Source organism: Leucopleurus acutus (assembly GCF_964270905.1).
Source record: "Leucopleurus acutus genome assembly, chromosome: 2".
Classification (NCBI taxonomy): domain Eukaryota; kingdom Metazoa; phylum Chordata; class Mammalia; order Artiodactyla; family Delphinidae; genus Leucopleurus; species Leucopleurus acutus.
Genome location: NC_139143.1, coordinates 165,768,306 through 165,785,540, shown reverse-complemented (window position 1 = coordinate 165,785,540; position 17,235 = coordinate 165,768,306). Strand labels below are relative to the sequence as shown.

General features: G+C 49.9%; 1 protein-coding gene across 2 annotated transcripts in view; it reads right to left on the bottom strand.

Moving 5' to 3' along the window:
* Positions 1–3,313: 3,313 nt before the first annotated feature.
* Positions 3,314–17,235, bottom strand: part of DLGAP3 (DLG associated protein 3) — a gene marked incomplete at its 5' end in the record, with an annotated part of 37,521 nt that continues 23,599 nt past the window's right edge. Inside the window, 4 exons of one of the 2 annotated variants that reach the window (XM_082833593.1) lie at positions 3,314–3,544; positions 4,254–4,397; positions 4,637–4,728; positions 5,685–6,169. In XM_082833593.1, coding sequence (XP_082689719.1) covers positions 3,326–3,544; positions 4,254–4,397; positions 4,637–4,728; positions 5,685–6,169 — 940 coding nt within the window. In that variant the 3' untranslated portion in view covers positions 3,314–3,325. The remainder of the gene's footprint in view (positions 3,545–4,253; positions 4,398–4,636; positions 4,729–5,684; positions 6,170–17,235) is intronic. The other variant, XM_082833594.1, reaches the window with a different exon arrangement.

Genomic DNA, 17,235 nt, shown 5'->3' with positions numbered 1-17,235 from the left:
ATGGCTCCCTTCCAGCCACATCTCCTTTATTTCCCCTCTACCCGTCCTAGTCTGTCACCTCTCTCCAGTCTCTGCTCTTCCCATTATCCCCCACACACATAGCATTCCATGCCTTTGCCTAAGCTGGTTGGTCCTTTTGCCTGAAATGAATGTCTTCCCTCCTCATCCCTGACTACAAAACTCTAATTCATCCTGCAAGACCCAGTTCAAAAGGCTCCTCTTGCAGAAAGGTTTCCTAGACTCGCCGGCTGCTAGAGGCTCCCTCCTCTGGTCTCTTCAGCCCCTCTGGGAGAGCAGGCCTCCCTTTGTACCATAACTTTGTATTTATGTGCCTTGCTATGGCCAGATGGGAGCAACTCAGGCACAGGGACTGGATCTAATCCTTCACATGTCCATGGAGCCCAGCACAACTACCTAGGCCACAATACCCTAAGGAGACTCCCCACACGCCCCCTACATCAGCCCCACAAGGGGAGATTTTAGACATCACATCTGTAGCAGGATGCCCACACAGTCTTGGATGCTACCCGTCTCTCCGTGTCCATTCCCATATACCTCATGGTCCCGGCAAGCCTGGCCCAGTTTCTGGGAAAACACAGAGACCCATAAAAATCTATATAATGTAGAGGTTAAACTTGGACTCAGCTACTTCCTGGCTTCGTGGTTTGGGCTAAGTTGTTGAACCTCTCCAAGCCTCGGTTTTCTCATCTGTAAAATGGGGGTGATAACAATACCTGCTTCATAGGATTACTCTGAGTATTGTCTAGTTCAAACCTCTCCCGGGTCCCCATTTTCGAGAAAACTGAACCTCAGGATGATAGTCACTCAGCCAGTGCCCCACTTGGCAAATCTGGGGGAAATAGACATATGAACATTTCTAGTTGAAACTTTGAGTCATCCAATTTCAGTATTCCCAAACCTGGCTGCCATCAAAATGATGCAGTGGTTAAGAATCTGCCTGCCAATGCAGGGGACACGGGTTCGAGCCCTGGTCCGGGAAGATCCCACATGCCGTGGAGCAACTAAGCCCATGTGCCACAACTACTAAGCCTGCGCTCTAGAGCCCGCGAGCCACAACTACTGAGCCCATGTGCCTAGAGCCCGTGTTCTGCAACAAGAGAAGCCACCGCAATGAGAAGCCTGTGCACCACAGGGAAGAGTAGCCCCCGCTCACCGCAACTAGAGAAAGCCGCACGCAGCAACGAAAACCCAACGCAGCCAAAATAAATAAGCCAAAAAAACTCATCTGAGAGCAAAGACTCTTCACTAAGTCTTGCACAGGGCCCAGGAATCTGTTTGGGATCAGCTCCAGGCTGATTCACTTTTGGGAATTCGGGTCGCACGGGAGCCCTTTTCACCTCCCAGTGGCCTCAAATGAGTGTGTGTGGGAATATGACCTCTTGCTTTTCAGGTGGTCTTCCAGACCAGCCTGCAAAATATGTTCATGCCACTCTCTTGTTCAAAACCCTTCTGTGGCTCCCCGTGGCCCTCAGGACCCAGGCCGACCTTCCTCAAATTGACCCAAAAGCCCAGCATGATCAAGCCTCTGCACTCCCAATACCTCTTTCTCCTCCAAGCCTCTGCACAGCTGTTCTCTGATCTTGAACATTCTTCCCAGCCCTCGCCCTCCTTCAGTGGCTAATACCTAGTCATCTTTCCAGCACTCACCCTTATAATGTAACTGCTTACTTACTTGTCTTTCCCATATGGCTGTTAGCACCATAAGAGCAGAAACTAACTTGTTCAGAGCTATCTTCAGGTGCTGGACAGGGCTAACAGTGGTTCTTGATAAATATTTGCTGAATACATGAATGAGAAGAACTGGCTAGTCCAGTGTGGCCCAGAAGAGCAGCCAACCCTTTTGGAAGGTTCTTCATCCTGCCTCAGAGTCCACATCAACGCAAAGACTGGAGAGAGGGCTTTGTGGGTAGGAGCTGCCATTCAACTCCTTCTGGGCTCAAAAGGCTGTAGAGCTAAACGCTCAGGATTTACATTAGACAGACTCGGGTCCACCACTCTTAGGCCTACCTGTGACTTTGGCCAGGGCACTTGACCTCTCCTGGGCTTTAGCTTTCTCATCTGTTGTAAGGATGAGCTACGTTCCTGTAAAGCACTCTCATCTTGCCTGACCCTCAGCAAGCATCCAATAAACATTAGCCATCACTGCTAGGCTTGGGATGCCACTGAGCTTCCCAGGAAAGTTCTGTTCTCTCTTTTGTTCCCCATCAATGTACCCATGCACAGGAGGCATCAGAAAACATGACAGCACAGAATTGAACAGTTTTCTGGAGCGGAAAGAACAGTGGCCCCTTAGGGAAAAGGAAACCAATATTTGCCCATATCGAAGAACAGCAGCCCTCCTGTTTATGGAGCACACGCTGTGTGCCAGGCATTGGGCTCTGGGTTTCCCTCTCTGGGGGAACCCTGGGGAACTGGAAGGCAGAAAGGGAACCGGATTAAACTAGGAGGAGTTGGAAGACAGGCCTCTTCACCCGACCCGGGCCCCTCCAGGAGGGCTCAGGTCCTCTGTCGCCACCCGGCGGGGCCGAATCCCCATTCCCCCAGCTGGCCCAGACAACCCCGCTCTCCCCAGACCAAAAGCCTGGGCTCCGGTCTCTCCTCCCTCCACCCCCTGTCCCAGGCTCCGGCAGAGGTGGCTTCTTCTGGAGAGAGCAGCTGGCTCGAGTGCAGTTCTGCCGTTTTATTTTTCCTGGGATACTCAAGGGGATGTGGGAACAGCCACAGGTGTGGTGAGGGGAAGCCCCCATCTCCCCTCCCCAGCAGCTGGGAAAGGGGAGAGGCCCAGGCGCCCTGGTCCTGGGTTGGTCCAGCCACTGTGGTCCCTGGGCCCGGTGGGCTGAGGGCTGAGGGTAGAGCCCCTGGGAGGGTGGGGCGGGCTCCTAGGCGGGGTTCGGGAGTCTTCATAAAAAGCCACGAAGCTTGATTCCCCACGAAGCCCAGCCCCGCGGGGTGGGGGGGACGCAGAGCCCAGATGGGGGACCCGGCCCGGCCTGGCCCGTGGGGTAATGGCAGAGATGGTGCCCGTGGGGAGGAGGTGGGGACGAAGCGTCGGACCTGGAAGGTGGGGGGTCCCGGTGGGAGCGCAGGGCGGAGAGGCACGGCCCCCAGCCCAGCCCGGGCGCCTTCGCGTGGGGTCGGGAAGGTAAAAAACCCACGAGACCGTGACGGGCAGGAGGGGCCGGGGCGTGCGGTGCCGGCGGGGCGGGCGCACGGGGCAGCCCGCGTTCACAGTGACCTCGACGCTGGGTGTACAGTACGGGTAGAAAACCGCGGGCCCGGGCCCGGGCTGGGCGGGCCGGGCCGGTCACAGCCTGGTCTGGGCCTCGGGGATGTAGATCTCGATGCTGTCGGCGCTCTCGGTGGCCGAGCTGTGGCGGAAGGAGGCGGCGCGCTTGGCCGCCAGGAGCCGCTTGCGCGCTTCCTGCCGCTGCCGGTCCACCGAGTCCAGGGAGCGCTCCTTCACCGGCACGCCCCGGCCCCGCAAGGGCTTCTTTGGTATCGGCGGAGGGACCTTCTTCTCCTCCTGCCGGCAGAGGGGGCGGCACTTAGTTTGGGGGCGGGTCCCACCCGACTTCCCAACCGGCGCCCCCGCGGCCCGGAACGGTTAACAGCGCGCGCCTCTGACTCGTGAGAGCGGTTCTTGAGAGCGTGTGACGGCCCCCGAAGCCCCAGGGGTGCTTGTTCTGCCAAGGTGAAACCCACATTTTTCATTTTTTAAAGAGATGGACTCGAGCGCCCCCTGGTGGAACCGTTTTCCACAACTCGCATCAGAGCGTTCGCTCCCTCCTGGTCCAGAGGAGTGCAGTTCCCCCGACGCAGGCAAAGCAATGAGGGCTCACGTTCCAGGCTGCTGGGACCCATCACTGACAAGGTCTAGTGAGATGAGGGCTGAGGGGACCTTGAAGGTCCCCTCTGTGCCGAGGTCCAAGCTGAGGGCAGTCTGCCCTTCTGGAAGCTCTAGTTTGGCTCCCTCAAACGACAGCTGGTCCGAGGTGGCTGCAGCCACCAAAGGGTTCTTGCAGCTCAGGCAGTGATGAGCAGTGGGACCAAGCAGAGGGCAGTGACCAAGAGCAGGGTCGAAGAGGGTCACCATCACCTGTCCAGGACTACCTTTGCTGCCCAGGGTCTCTTCTGCCTTTCTCTACCCACCCCCCCCCCCACTCCGCCCACACTCTCTGGGGAAGGGCATTTTCCAGGGTCTGGACTCTTGGTTTGAAGGGACCTCCCCCCACCTTAGGCTCCAGGAGTTTCCAGCTGTTGGCCTTGAGTTGCTGTAGCTCCAGGAACTTGAGGGTAACATCCTCGATAGAGAGCTGCAAGAGGTCCCAGAAACCCGCCAGGTCCTGGAAGGTGGGCACGGGGAACGCAGTGGGGTCCTGCAGTGGAGGGAGACAGAGGGGAGGCAGTCAGTCGGCAGGGTCTGAGCCCCAGCTTGGACCAGAGAAATCCCAACCCACCCTCATTGTCAGGAAGCTCAACCTGGGAGAGTGGGGAGGGGACTGGGAGGTAGGGAGACAAGACAAGACAAACACCTGGTCTCACTTCCAGGCGTACACACACTCCAGTCCCCTACCAGGTACACACACCTGATAGGCTCCGTGCCATGGGCACTCACCATGCTTTGCTGACACAGCCGGAAGAACTGCTGAACCTTCTGGGACAGGAGAAGTTGTGTGCTGCCCACGGCACTGCGGATCTTCTCCAGGACTGGAGAGCAAAAGGAGATGCGGGGAGAGGAAAGATGCCTCTCCTTACCCAGCCTCCACGAAGTCTGCCCTGAATGACTGACCCCTCTGTTATCTGGCACCGTCCATCCATCTGTCTCCTCCGGCCCCCTCCCCATCCCATCCTCAAGGTCATAACAAGCAGCTCCTATCCCACTTCACCAAGAAGACTGTCTCCTCAGACACTGAGGTTTCTTCTTTCACACGATCTACACATCTTGACCGCTTATCCTCCTGTGTCCGCTTCCCTCCCATGTCAGAGAACAGATGGAAAGCGGTGCCAGCCTAGCCCAATAGCCTTAGCCAGGCACTAGCTCCGTGGCCACTCACTGGCAGAACTTTGTCACTCCTCAGTATATGACTCCTTGGCTCACTGAGAATTACCAAATAATGTCATGTGAATGACTCTTGTCTTCTAGTCACTATCCCATCAAATTGGGGATTCTGCGGTTAAGACTGTGTCTCCCCTCAGACTGGACTTGCAAGGAAGGGCATGTCCTCCCTCGTGCAGGGCCCTGTCTCCCTGGCTGAATCTCCTTCTCCTAGGCCTCAGACATGAGCTGACACTGTGCACTGCCTCCCCCTCTGCCTGAAGTCCTGGTCTCACACCTGGATCAGAGCTGGATTCCCACACCAGCCCAGATGGGAATAGGGTCCCCTCAATCCCCTGGGACTTGGGCTGGCAGCCATCTCCTAGAAGGCCCAACCCTTTCACCCGGTCACTTTCCCAGTCCTAGCTCCGACCTCTGAAGCTGCTCCCTGCTTCCTTCCGAGAGCTCCCAACATGCCCTACTGCCAATGGGAGCCACCAAGGTCTGGGGCCATACGAGCAAACTGTGAGAAAAGCACAGTCAGGCCCAGCCAAAGGCCTCTCCTATCACATCGCAGTAGTGGCCGCTGCCGCCACGATGCCTCCGTGCCCGGGGTCCCCTCACTCACTCTCCTCCGGCAGTTCATAGTCCTCCGCCTCGCGCTCCATCTGCTGGCACCAGTGCTCCAGCTTCTCCACCTCCGCCCTCAGCATCTTGATGAACCACTCGCCATCCCGTGGGCTGGGGGACGTGCGGCCTGAGTCGGGGAGGCTACGTGAGCCGCGCTCCATCCAGGAGTCACGGCGACCGGACCCGGGGCCGGGGGTAGGGGCAGGGGCGGGGCCGGGCGACCCATCGGTGGCCGGCGGCTCATACGGCAGTGGGTAGCCCTCGCGGTAGGCCCACTGGCCCTGCGTGTGGACCGTGCGGAAGACTGAGTAGGTGGGGGCCCGGGGCCCGGGCTGGGGCTCAGAGGCGTGCCTCTGGAAGGAGCGTCCGAACTGCAGGGCCTTGTCTTCTGTGGCCACGGTGGCCAGGCCGGCCAGGCCCTCCAGCTCCAGGTCGGCCTGCACGCCGGCTGTCACACTGTTGGAGCGCTTGAACCTCGCCCGCCTGGTGAGAGAGCTGGCGGTTATCTCTGCCCCTGCCCAGTCTCATCCCAGCCCTCACCCGCACCCCAGGCCAAAAGGAAACCTACAAAGTGATGGACATTAATTCACGACCTTTAAATGTATCAGTCCTTGCCATGGGTCGGTACATAACATACCTACCTGTTGCACCGGTTCTGGACAGGGGTGATATTCAAAATATTTAACCACCTGTACTTCATGGGCAGAACAGATGCTGGCAGACACCAATCAGACGGACAAAGCCAAAGTGCTAGGGCATCACCCCGCAGAAGCTGGATTGTGGGCCAAAAGGGCCTGGGGAGGGTCCAGGGTGGTGGCTCTTTACCAATGAACACAGCATTATTTCAGCATTTTAACAAACAATGTGTCTTCGCTAGTTCATACCAGCTGTACGGGTATATCCTCAGTCCTATGGAGAGATGAATAAACTATAGCACAGAGAGGCCCACAGTCAGCCAGCTGGAAAACAGCGGAGCCAAGATCTGGACCCAGGGCTGCCACGCTCCACAGCCCAAGAACTTCCCACCACACCAGCTGCTAGAACATCAGGAAGAACTGCCTTAGAGCAGCTGGCGAGAAGGGGTGGGCTGCAGCTGGGAGGACTTCTCCTCTAGGGACCCCATGGCTTAGCACGGAGCCTGGCCAGACACAGTCAGCGGGTGCCAGTGGAGCTGAATTAAGTTGTTGGCAGGAATGACACAGGGCCTGGAAATTTCTTGTCTTTGAGTTAATAATATGCAAATCTTATGCAAAACAGAACGTCAGTTGACCTTGTTCTCCCCCTCCCCACCGAGTTCAATCAGAGTGAGGGCTCTTTTCTATGAAGAAGTAAGTGCTCCCTGAGGCGCATGAGGTTGGGGTCAGATAATAGATAATACTTAAAGAAGAGAGAGTCAGGAGATGTGAGGGTGGCAGGGAGAGGTGAACAGACGTTTGAGGTCTGGAAATTCAAGGACCATGAAAGAAAAGCCCATGTGTCCTAAGCTACCTCCACCCTCATATGGTCAGAAGAGAGAGGGATTTGGGGGGCCAGATTTAGGGGCTCCTCCTGCTTCCCAGAAGACTCCCCCACCCCCCACAACTTTAGCCTTCCTCATGCTGCCTGGGCCTTCTCTCCCTGCCTGCCTGCTTCCCTCCAGCTGGCGGGCTGCCTGCTGGGAGCCTGTTGCCATAGAAACCAGACCCAGAAGGATGCTGCAGGACCCAGGAAAGAGAGATGCACTCATGTGCAGTCCCCAGCCAGCCCTATGTCCCAACCCCCACCCAGAGAAAGAGAAAGCAGGAACATATCTGCATTGCCTCCCATGTGGTCTTCACCTTGGCACCTGCCCTGGTCGGGGCTTGCATCTCTCTTTCCTTGACTATTGGATCAACCTCCTTTCGGACACTGCTGCCTCCACTCAGAATAGCACAGAAGAAGAGCAGTGGATTGGGAGGCAGACAGGAGTTCTAACGCTGGCCTTGTTACTATGTGCCTTTGGGAGGTCACTCACCCTCCACCTGGGCCTCCACCTGGGCCTCCACCTGGGCCATCTAGTACGTATATATGTATGTGTGTATATAAAATACACTATATGATATATATGAATATGTATTATATATAAACACACACACACATATATGCTATAAAATGACAGGAATGAACCAGTACCAATGCCAAGGTACCTCCTCTCTCTAAAATTATACTTTGCAGGTGGGGGATGAGTGAAATAGGTGAGGGAGATTAAGAAGGACAAATTTCCAGCTACAAAATAAATAAGTCACAGGGATGAAATGTACAGCATGAGTAATACAGTCAGGAATATCGTAGCAACTTTATACGGTGACAGATGGTAACTAGACTTATCGTGGTGGTCATTGAATGATGTATAGAAATGTTGAATTTGTGCACCTGACACTACACAGTGTTGTAGGTCAATTACACTTCGATAAGAAATAATAATAAAATAATTTTTTGAATAAAATAAAATGAAATTATACCTTTTAAAAATTATACCTTGTAAAATTCTACCTATGCATATTTTAAGATCTGGGGCCCAACATTCTCTCACCAATCCACCCAGCACTGGAGTAGTCTTTCTAAAGCTGACCTCTGCCCAACCCATTCCCCTGCGCAAAACCCTTCCATTGCTCCCCATTGCCAACAAGATAAAGCCCAGGCTCCCTGTGCTAGCATTTACTCTGGATGCAGTCCTCTCTGGCCTCATCTCCCTTGAACCCTCCTTCCTCCCCAAGTAGATTATACTGGCCCTGACTTCAGCCTCTGCACGTGCTATTCCCCTGCCTGAAATGGCCTTCCTCCCCCTCACTGCCTGTTGGTTCCCTGCTCAAGCCCCCTCCTCTTCTGTGAGCCCCCTGACTGCCCCGAGGCCATCCTCGTACCATCCCTCCCTCAGCCATCTTCTTGCATTTGGAGGCGGTCCCACGGTTTGGTTACATTGCTCTGTTTCTGGTGAGAGTTTTGTATGTCTAACTGAACTGTCAGGGTGCCCTTTGGCTCCCTTTAAATATTTTTGTGCTTTGAGCTCCAGTTAGCCTCTGGCTCCTTTGGCGCTCCAGCAATTGCAAACCACACAGGTAAAGGTGGGGCTTGCCCCAATAAATACATTAGTGAAGATCTGCCTTCCCTATTTGCTTTTCTGTTACCCCCATGAAACATGGAGCTGTCCTTTGTCATCACTGGGTCTGTGCCTTTCACTGTCCTCTGACGGGTCCTGAGAAGATCACACTGTATTTTTTTTTTTTTTTTTTGGCTGCGTTGGGTCTTCGTTGCTGCGCGTGGGCTTTCTCTAGTTGCAGCGAGCAGGGGCTACTCTTCGTTGCAGTGCGTGGGCTTCTCATTGCAGTGGCTTCTCTTGTTGTGGAGCACGGGCTCTAGGTGCACAGGCTTCAGTAGTTGTGGCATGTGGGCTCAGTAGTTGTGGCTCATGGGCTCTAGAGCACAGGCTCAGTAGTTGTGGCGCACAGGCTTAGTTGCTCCATGGCATGTGGGATCTTCCCGGACCAGGGCTCGAACCTGTGTCCCCTGCACTGGCAGGCAGATTCTTAACCACTGCGCCACCAGGGAAGCCCCACACTGTGTCTTGATGGAAGTAGGCCACGCAGTCTGGAACAGAAGCATGAATGCCCCAGGTTTCATGGTTCTCAAGTCAGTACCTCAAGTAGCTCTCTCACTGTGTCTACTTGAAGGAAGACCAAAGAAATTGAGGAGCTTATGGGATTACTGGAAACACAATCTTCACCAACACTTCCAGCCAGGAGCCAGAGATCTGCACAGCACAAGCAGGAACTGGTCATCTTTGTGCAAGTGGCATTTAAAACCAGCAGCGTGAGACAAGATCACCCAAGAAAAGAGAAATGGAACAAAGATGCAAAGCCCTGGGCAACACAGACATTTCAGGGGCCAGTGGAGACGGCGGAGCCCCAGGCATGTCTAAGCCAGAGAGGAAGAGGAGGAAAATCAAGAGAAAGTCACCTAAAGGCAGACAGGGGACCACAAAAGGATGAAATCCTCAAAAAAGGGTCTCAAGCAGGAATGAGCAGCCAACTGGAAAATGCAGCCAGTTGAGAATGAAAGGTGTCCATTGACTTGGCAATACGGAAGCCACTGGTGATCAGGGCAAGAGTCAGTTTGGTGGAGTATGGGGGCAGACGCAGATGGGAGGGGGTTGTCACGAGGTGGAGAAAACTAGGCAAGACAACTCTTCCAAAGGGCTTGGTTGAGAAGGAAGGAAGAAAGAAGACAATGTACCTTTAAGGAAGGCATGATCTGGTTATTTGTCAATTGTATCTCCATAGAGCTTGAGGGGGAGAAAAAGGAGGGACATCTGGATGCTTCTCACATGCCATATCCCCAAGGGGTAGGTAGAATAATGGCCACCCAAAAAAGTCCATGTCCTAATTCCCAGAACCTATGAATATGTTACCTTCCACAGCAAAAAGGACTTTGCAAAAATGATTACGTCAAGGATCTTGAGACGAGATCCTGCAGTCTCCAGTTGTGTCCATTTTAATCAAAAGGGTCCTTATAAGTGAAAAAGGGAGGTAGGAAAGTCAGAATCAGAGAAGCAGATGGGACAATGGGATCAAGGTTGGAGGGATTGCCTGTGAGGACTCAACCCGCCGCTGCTGGCTTTGAAGACAGAAATGGGCTACAAGCCAAGGAATGCAGACAGCCTCTATAAACTGGGAAAGGTGAAAAAATGGATGCTTTCCAGAGACTCCAAAAGGGGTCAGTCCTGCCAACACCTTGATTTTAGCCTAGTGAAACCCAGTTCAGACTTCCAACCTCTAGAAATGTAGGATAATAAATATGGATTATTGGAAGCCACTAAATTAGTGGCTATAATACTGTGCTGTAATCATACAGCAGCCGTAGGTAACTAATACAACCTGTAAAGAGAAGTCAATTCAAGCTAGAGAAGAGAGAGGCAGTAACCCAAGGACCAGATAGGAGGGGAACAAATAATAAACACTTTACATGAATCAATATGCTCGGCCCTCACATTAGTATCACCCCTACTCACAGACGAGAAAACTAAGGCTTAGAGAACCTAAGTGACTTCCTAAGACCAGACACTTATTAATTTAGTGCAGTCTGTCTGCAGAGGCCAGCTCTTAAACCATTACACTCCACTGCCTTCCTAGGACGGAGGGACAGGAGCAGCTTTAACCAGAAAGGCAGATGCCTCAGCCCCTGAGGCAGGACTGCTGGAGGAGGCAAGGAAAGAGATGCAGTTGGAGGCTGGTCCGGCAGTGGAGAGAGGTTCCACCAACGACCTCAGTCGTTACAAAGAAGTAAGCAGGGAGGTCGTCTGCTGGAGATTTGGGGGTGAGAAGGCTGGGGGAGGGAATGAGAATGAATAGTTTTAAGGAAGGTAGGCTAGCAGAGTGGTTAAGCATGTATGCGCTGGAGCCAGAATGTCTGGGTCCAAAACCCAGCTCTATGGCTCGTGCCTCAGTTTCTTCATCTATAAATGAGAATGATAATAGTACCTACTCACAGGATTGTTATGAGATAATGTATCTAAGAAACTCAGAACAGCACGTGGCCTGCCCACTGCAAGTGTTAGCTGTTACATGGTGAGGCAGGAAGGTTTGTAGCTCACACTGAAAAAAAAAGGGAGGTGGACAAATAAAACAATGGGAGTGTAGCACTGAGAACCCAGCCAGACCATTGTAGTTATTGATTATTATGATTGCTGTTGATCATTCCCATCTGTTCTCCCACAGCACTCTGAATAAAACCTTTTTTATACTCCATATCACATTGTATTGTAGTTAGTTATTTACATATCTGTCTCCCTTACTAAATTGGGCACTTCCTCAAATAAACGTTGGTTATTTGGTTGGTTGGTTGGAAGGGAGGATAGTAGAGATTACGAATCATCCCCCAACATCCATTCTCCTTTCTTCCTTAGTAAAAGAATCCCACGATTTTAAGCTAGACACAGGGCCCCTTCAAATAAAGATCCTTTTACCCATCTCCCTTGTAGCTAGGTGTAGCTATGTGGCTAAGTTCCAGCTCATAGGTTATAAGCAGAAGTAGTATGTGCAACTTTCAGAAAATGTCCTTAAAAGGAGAGGGCATGCCCTTCTTTGTTCCCTTCTCCTCCCTGCTGACCATAATGTAGATATGATGGCTGGACCTCAAGCAGCCATTTTGGAACATGAGATGGAAGCCACGTGCTGAGGATGGAGGAGCAATAAGATAGAAGGAGGCTGGGTCTGACACTGCGGAGCACCTACCAGCCCTCAACTGACTCTCTGGACTTCTAAGCAAGAGAGAAATAAACTTCTATCATGTTTGAGTCACTGTCATTTGGGGGTATTCTGTAACTCACAGCCAAACCTAATCCTAACTCTAACTGATCCATTTTCAGGGTAGTGAAGTCCAAGGCTTATGTCCCTATTTAGTTTTGGATTTGGCAGTATTTGCTGCAGTCTTCACCAATCGCTGCAAACACAGGAGAGAAACTGGCTTCAGTTATGAATCATCACTAATTCATAACAATGCCTTTCACAATTATTTCTCCCCAAGCCTTTTAACAAGGTTGAGGAGGCCTCCTCCCCTCAAGTCCTTTAGGGTGACAATGCTCACATTCCTGATGATTCTGGAAGTTCTCATGGTTACTTCTGGGAGATGTTTCTCCTGTGATTCTCTAAGGGATAACACAAAAGGCTCTGGGAAGAAACTGGCTTATCCCAAGAGACATACTGTCCAAGGAACGATCAACATCCAGGAGTTGTCAAGAAGTTTTGCCAGGAGTATTTGGCAGCAGGCTGGCGGGGGGTGGGAGGGAGAATGGGCGTGGACATTTCAGCAAGGCTCAGCCATTATAGCAGCTCCCTCTCTGAGAAAGCATCTAAGAGCTTAAACATATAATCAATCAGGAATCCCCAAGCCCACCACCGCAGGCTGGGGGCTGTGACAGTGATGCTGAGGTGGGGCTAGGGTGGGAGTTGAGGAAGAGTCGTGACCATCCTGGAGTTGATGCTGAGGAATAGGGGCAGTGTCCACACCCCAGGCTTGTGGTCAGTCAGCGACTCGTTGCTTTTGCAGGACTGCTCTTGGAATATAACTTCATGAGGATGGAAGCTTCCTGTTCTTTCTGCACATTCCCTTCCCAAGGTCCCAAAGCCGGAAATGATCATGAGGCTGAGGGAGGGGTGGACTTCCAACACAGAGTTCTCCAGGGAGCCCTGACTGGGCACAAGGGGATCTAAATAGGGTTGTCAGATAAAATACAGGACTCCCAGTTAAATTTTAATTTCAAATAAATAACAGATAATTTTTTTAGTATAAGTATGTCTCAAGTACTGTTTGGGAAGTACTTATACTAAAAATAATTCATTGCTTATCTGACAATCAAATTTAATTGGGTGGTATGGTGTTTTTACTTGTTTACTTTGTTTTGTTTCTGCTAAATCTGGAATTTAAGATAAGATCTTAGTGGCAGGGATCTAGAAGTGGAAGCTACAAGGGGATCCCATGATTAGTGAGAGAGGCAAAAATCACATGGTTTTGATGTTCTCAAAAGGCCCTAGGGACAGACTTCTAATGTCCATCAATGACATTTGATGCATTCTTTTATCATGGCCCACAGTGTGCTGGGTCCGGGAAGACAGGTGCTGTAGGATGCCCTGAGATGGGGGTGGTAACTGTTTCTTAATTATGCTCCCTCCCACCACAGGGTCTTAGCACCTGCTGGGCCTTCTGCCTGGAACACTCAGCTCCCACTTTCACTTTGTTAATTTTTGTTCCTCCCTCAGATCTCCACTCAAATGTCACATTCTCAGGAAATCCATGCCTGACCCCTCTGCCTGGGTCAAAGGCCCCTGTTACACACTCTCACAGTGTACACACCTCTCCTTTGTGGCTCCTTCTCAGCTGTACTTCTGCATCACTTAGGAGGTTCTTAGATTAACATGGCAGCAAGCTTCAAGGGCAGGGGCTGTGTCTGGCTCTGCTCACCTTTGTATCTTTGGTGCCCAGATAATAGGGTTATAATAAATGTCTGTGGACAGATGAATCTTAGGTGGAGGTGCGGTGGACATGGAACTGAAGGGGCACCAACCCCAACCCCTGTCTATTTCTAAGCCAAGTCACCACTGATGATGAGCAACAGAACGGACCCACAGACAACTCCCAGGTATAAAGGGCTATAAATCTGCACTCCTCACCCTATAGGTTAGCAGGGAACACCTGAAAGGCAGAAAAGGAGAAACTTTTCCTCCCCAGCAATTTTTTTAAACCAAAGTACAGAAAGAGAGAGAAATACTGGGACCAGTGAGACAGAAGCAAGGACAAGAGAGTCCAAGAAAATGGGGTGGCAGTGGGTGGGGGGCTAGGCCTGGATGTGTGCCTAGAAGGGCTGCTGGTATTCGTGGCTCACTTTTATGTACCAGCTGGGGCATGGTGTGCGGTAAGTCAGACTTAAAGTGCCAGGGACATAAGGGAGAGAAAGGACGGTGCAGGTGTATAACTAAGGATGCCTTCAGCAGACAAGCAAGGGAGCCTGGCCAGAAAGATGCGCCAGATTTCTTCTCTCCCCACCTGTCACCCCCTCTGGATTCCCAGTGTGATCACCTGTCCCAAGCAATTCAGTTCTTTAGACATTTATCCATAAACCTTCTCCTCTTCCCTGCCCACCCCTCCAAACCTCCCCAAGCACCTACACAAGAGCAAGGAAGACCTCATTCTCTGCCTGTCCCCACCCTTCCCTGACTTCACTCCAAACGCTTCCAAAATTGGTCCCACTTCTCTCTGTAACTGCTGCTGACGACTGATCAATGTAGTGGACTGGACTAACTTAGGAAGTTCCCACCCACCCCACCCCCATAGCTATAGAAATGCTGGATCAAATAAAGCCCAAAAGATGGTTTTGCTACAATGCCAAGCTTGAAAGCAGGAAAGAGACATCTTCAGGTATCAGAAACAAAAAGGAAATTCAAAACCTTAGTGGTGAAAGGGAACCGAAGCCAAGTGAGCCACAGGAATATGGGCCAGATATACCCTAGAGGCTAGATGGTAACGCCCAGGGAGGATTAAAGGAGAGACCCCCAGCCTGTGCATCCTGGGGACCTGGAAGGAGACCCCGCGCATAAAGCCAGCAGCCAAAAAAAAGGTTGTTTCGTTTACAAATGTGGACCAGAAAATTTCATGTCATGATTCAGGTATGTGGCCTGGAAGTAGGATGCTGAGAAATCAGAATATTAAGGCTGCTCTGGTTGTGGGTATGGGGTTTGAATGAGTAGTACCAGTGAAATACAGAAACCTCAAGCTGAGATATTAACTCTAAAACTGGTCCCAAGCTCAAGCAATGCTTGAGCATAAAGGAAATTGAACCCAGGAGGAAGCAGTGGGCAGTAACAAGCAATAGTGAACACATAAATTGTTACACATGTTTGTAAATCCAAACTATTAAACCATAAAAGATATAACAACAACAGATTCTTTAAAGGCAGGGTTTTTTAAAGAGGTATAATCAAAATACTAGATAAATATAACATGGAATGGGAGAAAATATTTGCAAAAGAAGCAACTGACAAAGGATTAATCTCCAAAATATACAAGCAGCTCATGCAGCTCAGTAGCAAAAAAACAAACAACGCAATCCCAAAATGGGCAGAAGACCTAAAAGACGTTTCTCCAAAGAAGATATACAGATTGCCAACAAATACATGAAAGGATGCTCAACATCACTAATCATTAGAGAAATGCAAATCAAAACTACAATGAGGGATCACCTCAAACAGGTCAGAATGGCCATCATCAAAAAATCTACAAACGATAAATGCTGAAGAGGGTGTGGAGAAAAGGGAACCCTCTGGCACTGCTGGTGGGAATGTAAATTGATACAGCCACTATGGAGAACAGTGTGGAGGTTCCTTAAAAAACTAAAAATAGAACTACCATATAACCCAGCAATCCCACTACTGGGCATATAGCCTGAGAAAACCATAATTCAAAATGAGACATGTACTACTATGTTCATTGCAGCTCTATTTACAATAGCCAGGACATGGAAGCAACCTAAGTGTCCATCATCGGACGAATGGATGAAGAAGATGTGGCACATATATACAATGGAATATTACTCAGCCATAAAAAGAAACGAAATTGAGTTATTTGTAGTGAGGTGGATGGACCTAGAGTCTGTCATACAGAGTGAAGTAAGTCAGAAAGAGAAAAACAAGTACCGTATGCTAACACACATATATGGAATCTAAAAAAAAAAAAATGGTTCTGAAGAACCTACGGGCAGGATAGGAATAAAGACGCAGACATAGAGAATGGACATAGAGAACGGGGAGTGGGAAGAGTAAGCTGGGATGAAGTGAGAGAGTGGCAAGGACATATATACACTACCAAATGTAAAACAGATAGCTAGGGGGAAGCAGCCACATAGCACAGGGAGATCAGCTCGGTGCTTTGTGACCACCTAGAGGGGTGGGATAGGGAGGGCAGGAGTGAGACGCAAGAGGAAGGGGATATGGAGATGTATGTATACATATAGCTGATTCACTTTGTTATACAGCAGAAACTAACACAACATTGTAAAGCAATTATACTCCAATAAAGATGTTAAAAAAAAAAAAGTGCTGACTCAGGGATGGAAGGCATGGGAACCACTGGCTCTGCCCTGAAGGAGGAGGAAGCTGCCTGTTGCCAGACACACCTGATGGCTTTCACACTTTGATGGCCCTTGAGATTGCTTTGTAGAATCACTCTTTTTTTTTACCAATAAAGGAAGAATTTAAAAAAAAAAAAAAAATATATATATATATATATATATATATATATATATATAAAACATGGAAAATGGGAGGAGGGAGTTAAGAAGGAAATTAAAGTATACCAAGGTTCTTGTTTTGTGCCTATTTCAGGATAGAAGTACTAACTAATTTTAGACTTTATCAGAGACATATGAAATTAAGTATATTTGTTTAAAATTTGAGGGAAATCACTACTAAAACGTAAACTTCCAAAGCAGTGGAGGGATGGAGGGAACAAGAGAAATAAAGTCACCTTGATCAGTTCAATAGAGGACAGAAAAGTAGGGGAGGAGGAAAGCAAAGAAGAAGCATGTCCAGTAGAAAATTTTTAAAGAGATGATAGAAGTAAGGCCAAATAAATCAGTAATCAAAAAATATATAAATGGATTACATAGGTCTACTGAACTCTATTAAATAGGTCTACTTAATGGATTTAATAGGATTAAAATATATAAATAAATAGGTCTACTTTACTTAATTTTAGGAGTTTAGCATAACCTTAATGCCTGAACTGAAAACAATAAAAAAGCATGTCCAGTAGAAAATTTTTAAAGAGATGATAGAAATAAGGCCAAATAAATCAGTAATCAAAACATATATAAATGGATTACATAGGTCTACTGAACTCTAGCTCCATACTGCTTACAAGCAACATATGTAAAACATAAGGCTATGGAAGGCTGAAAGACAAAGGATGGAAGAAGATATAATGGAAAATTAATCAAAAGAAAGCAGACGCAGCAATAAAATCAGGCAAAATCAACTTCAAGG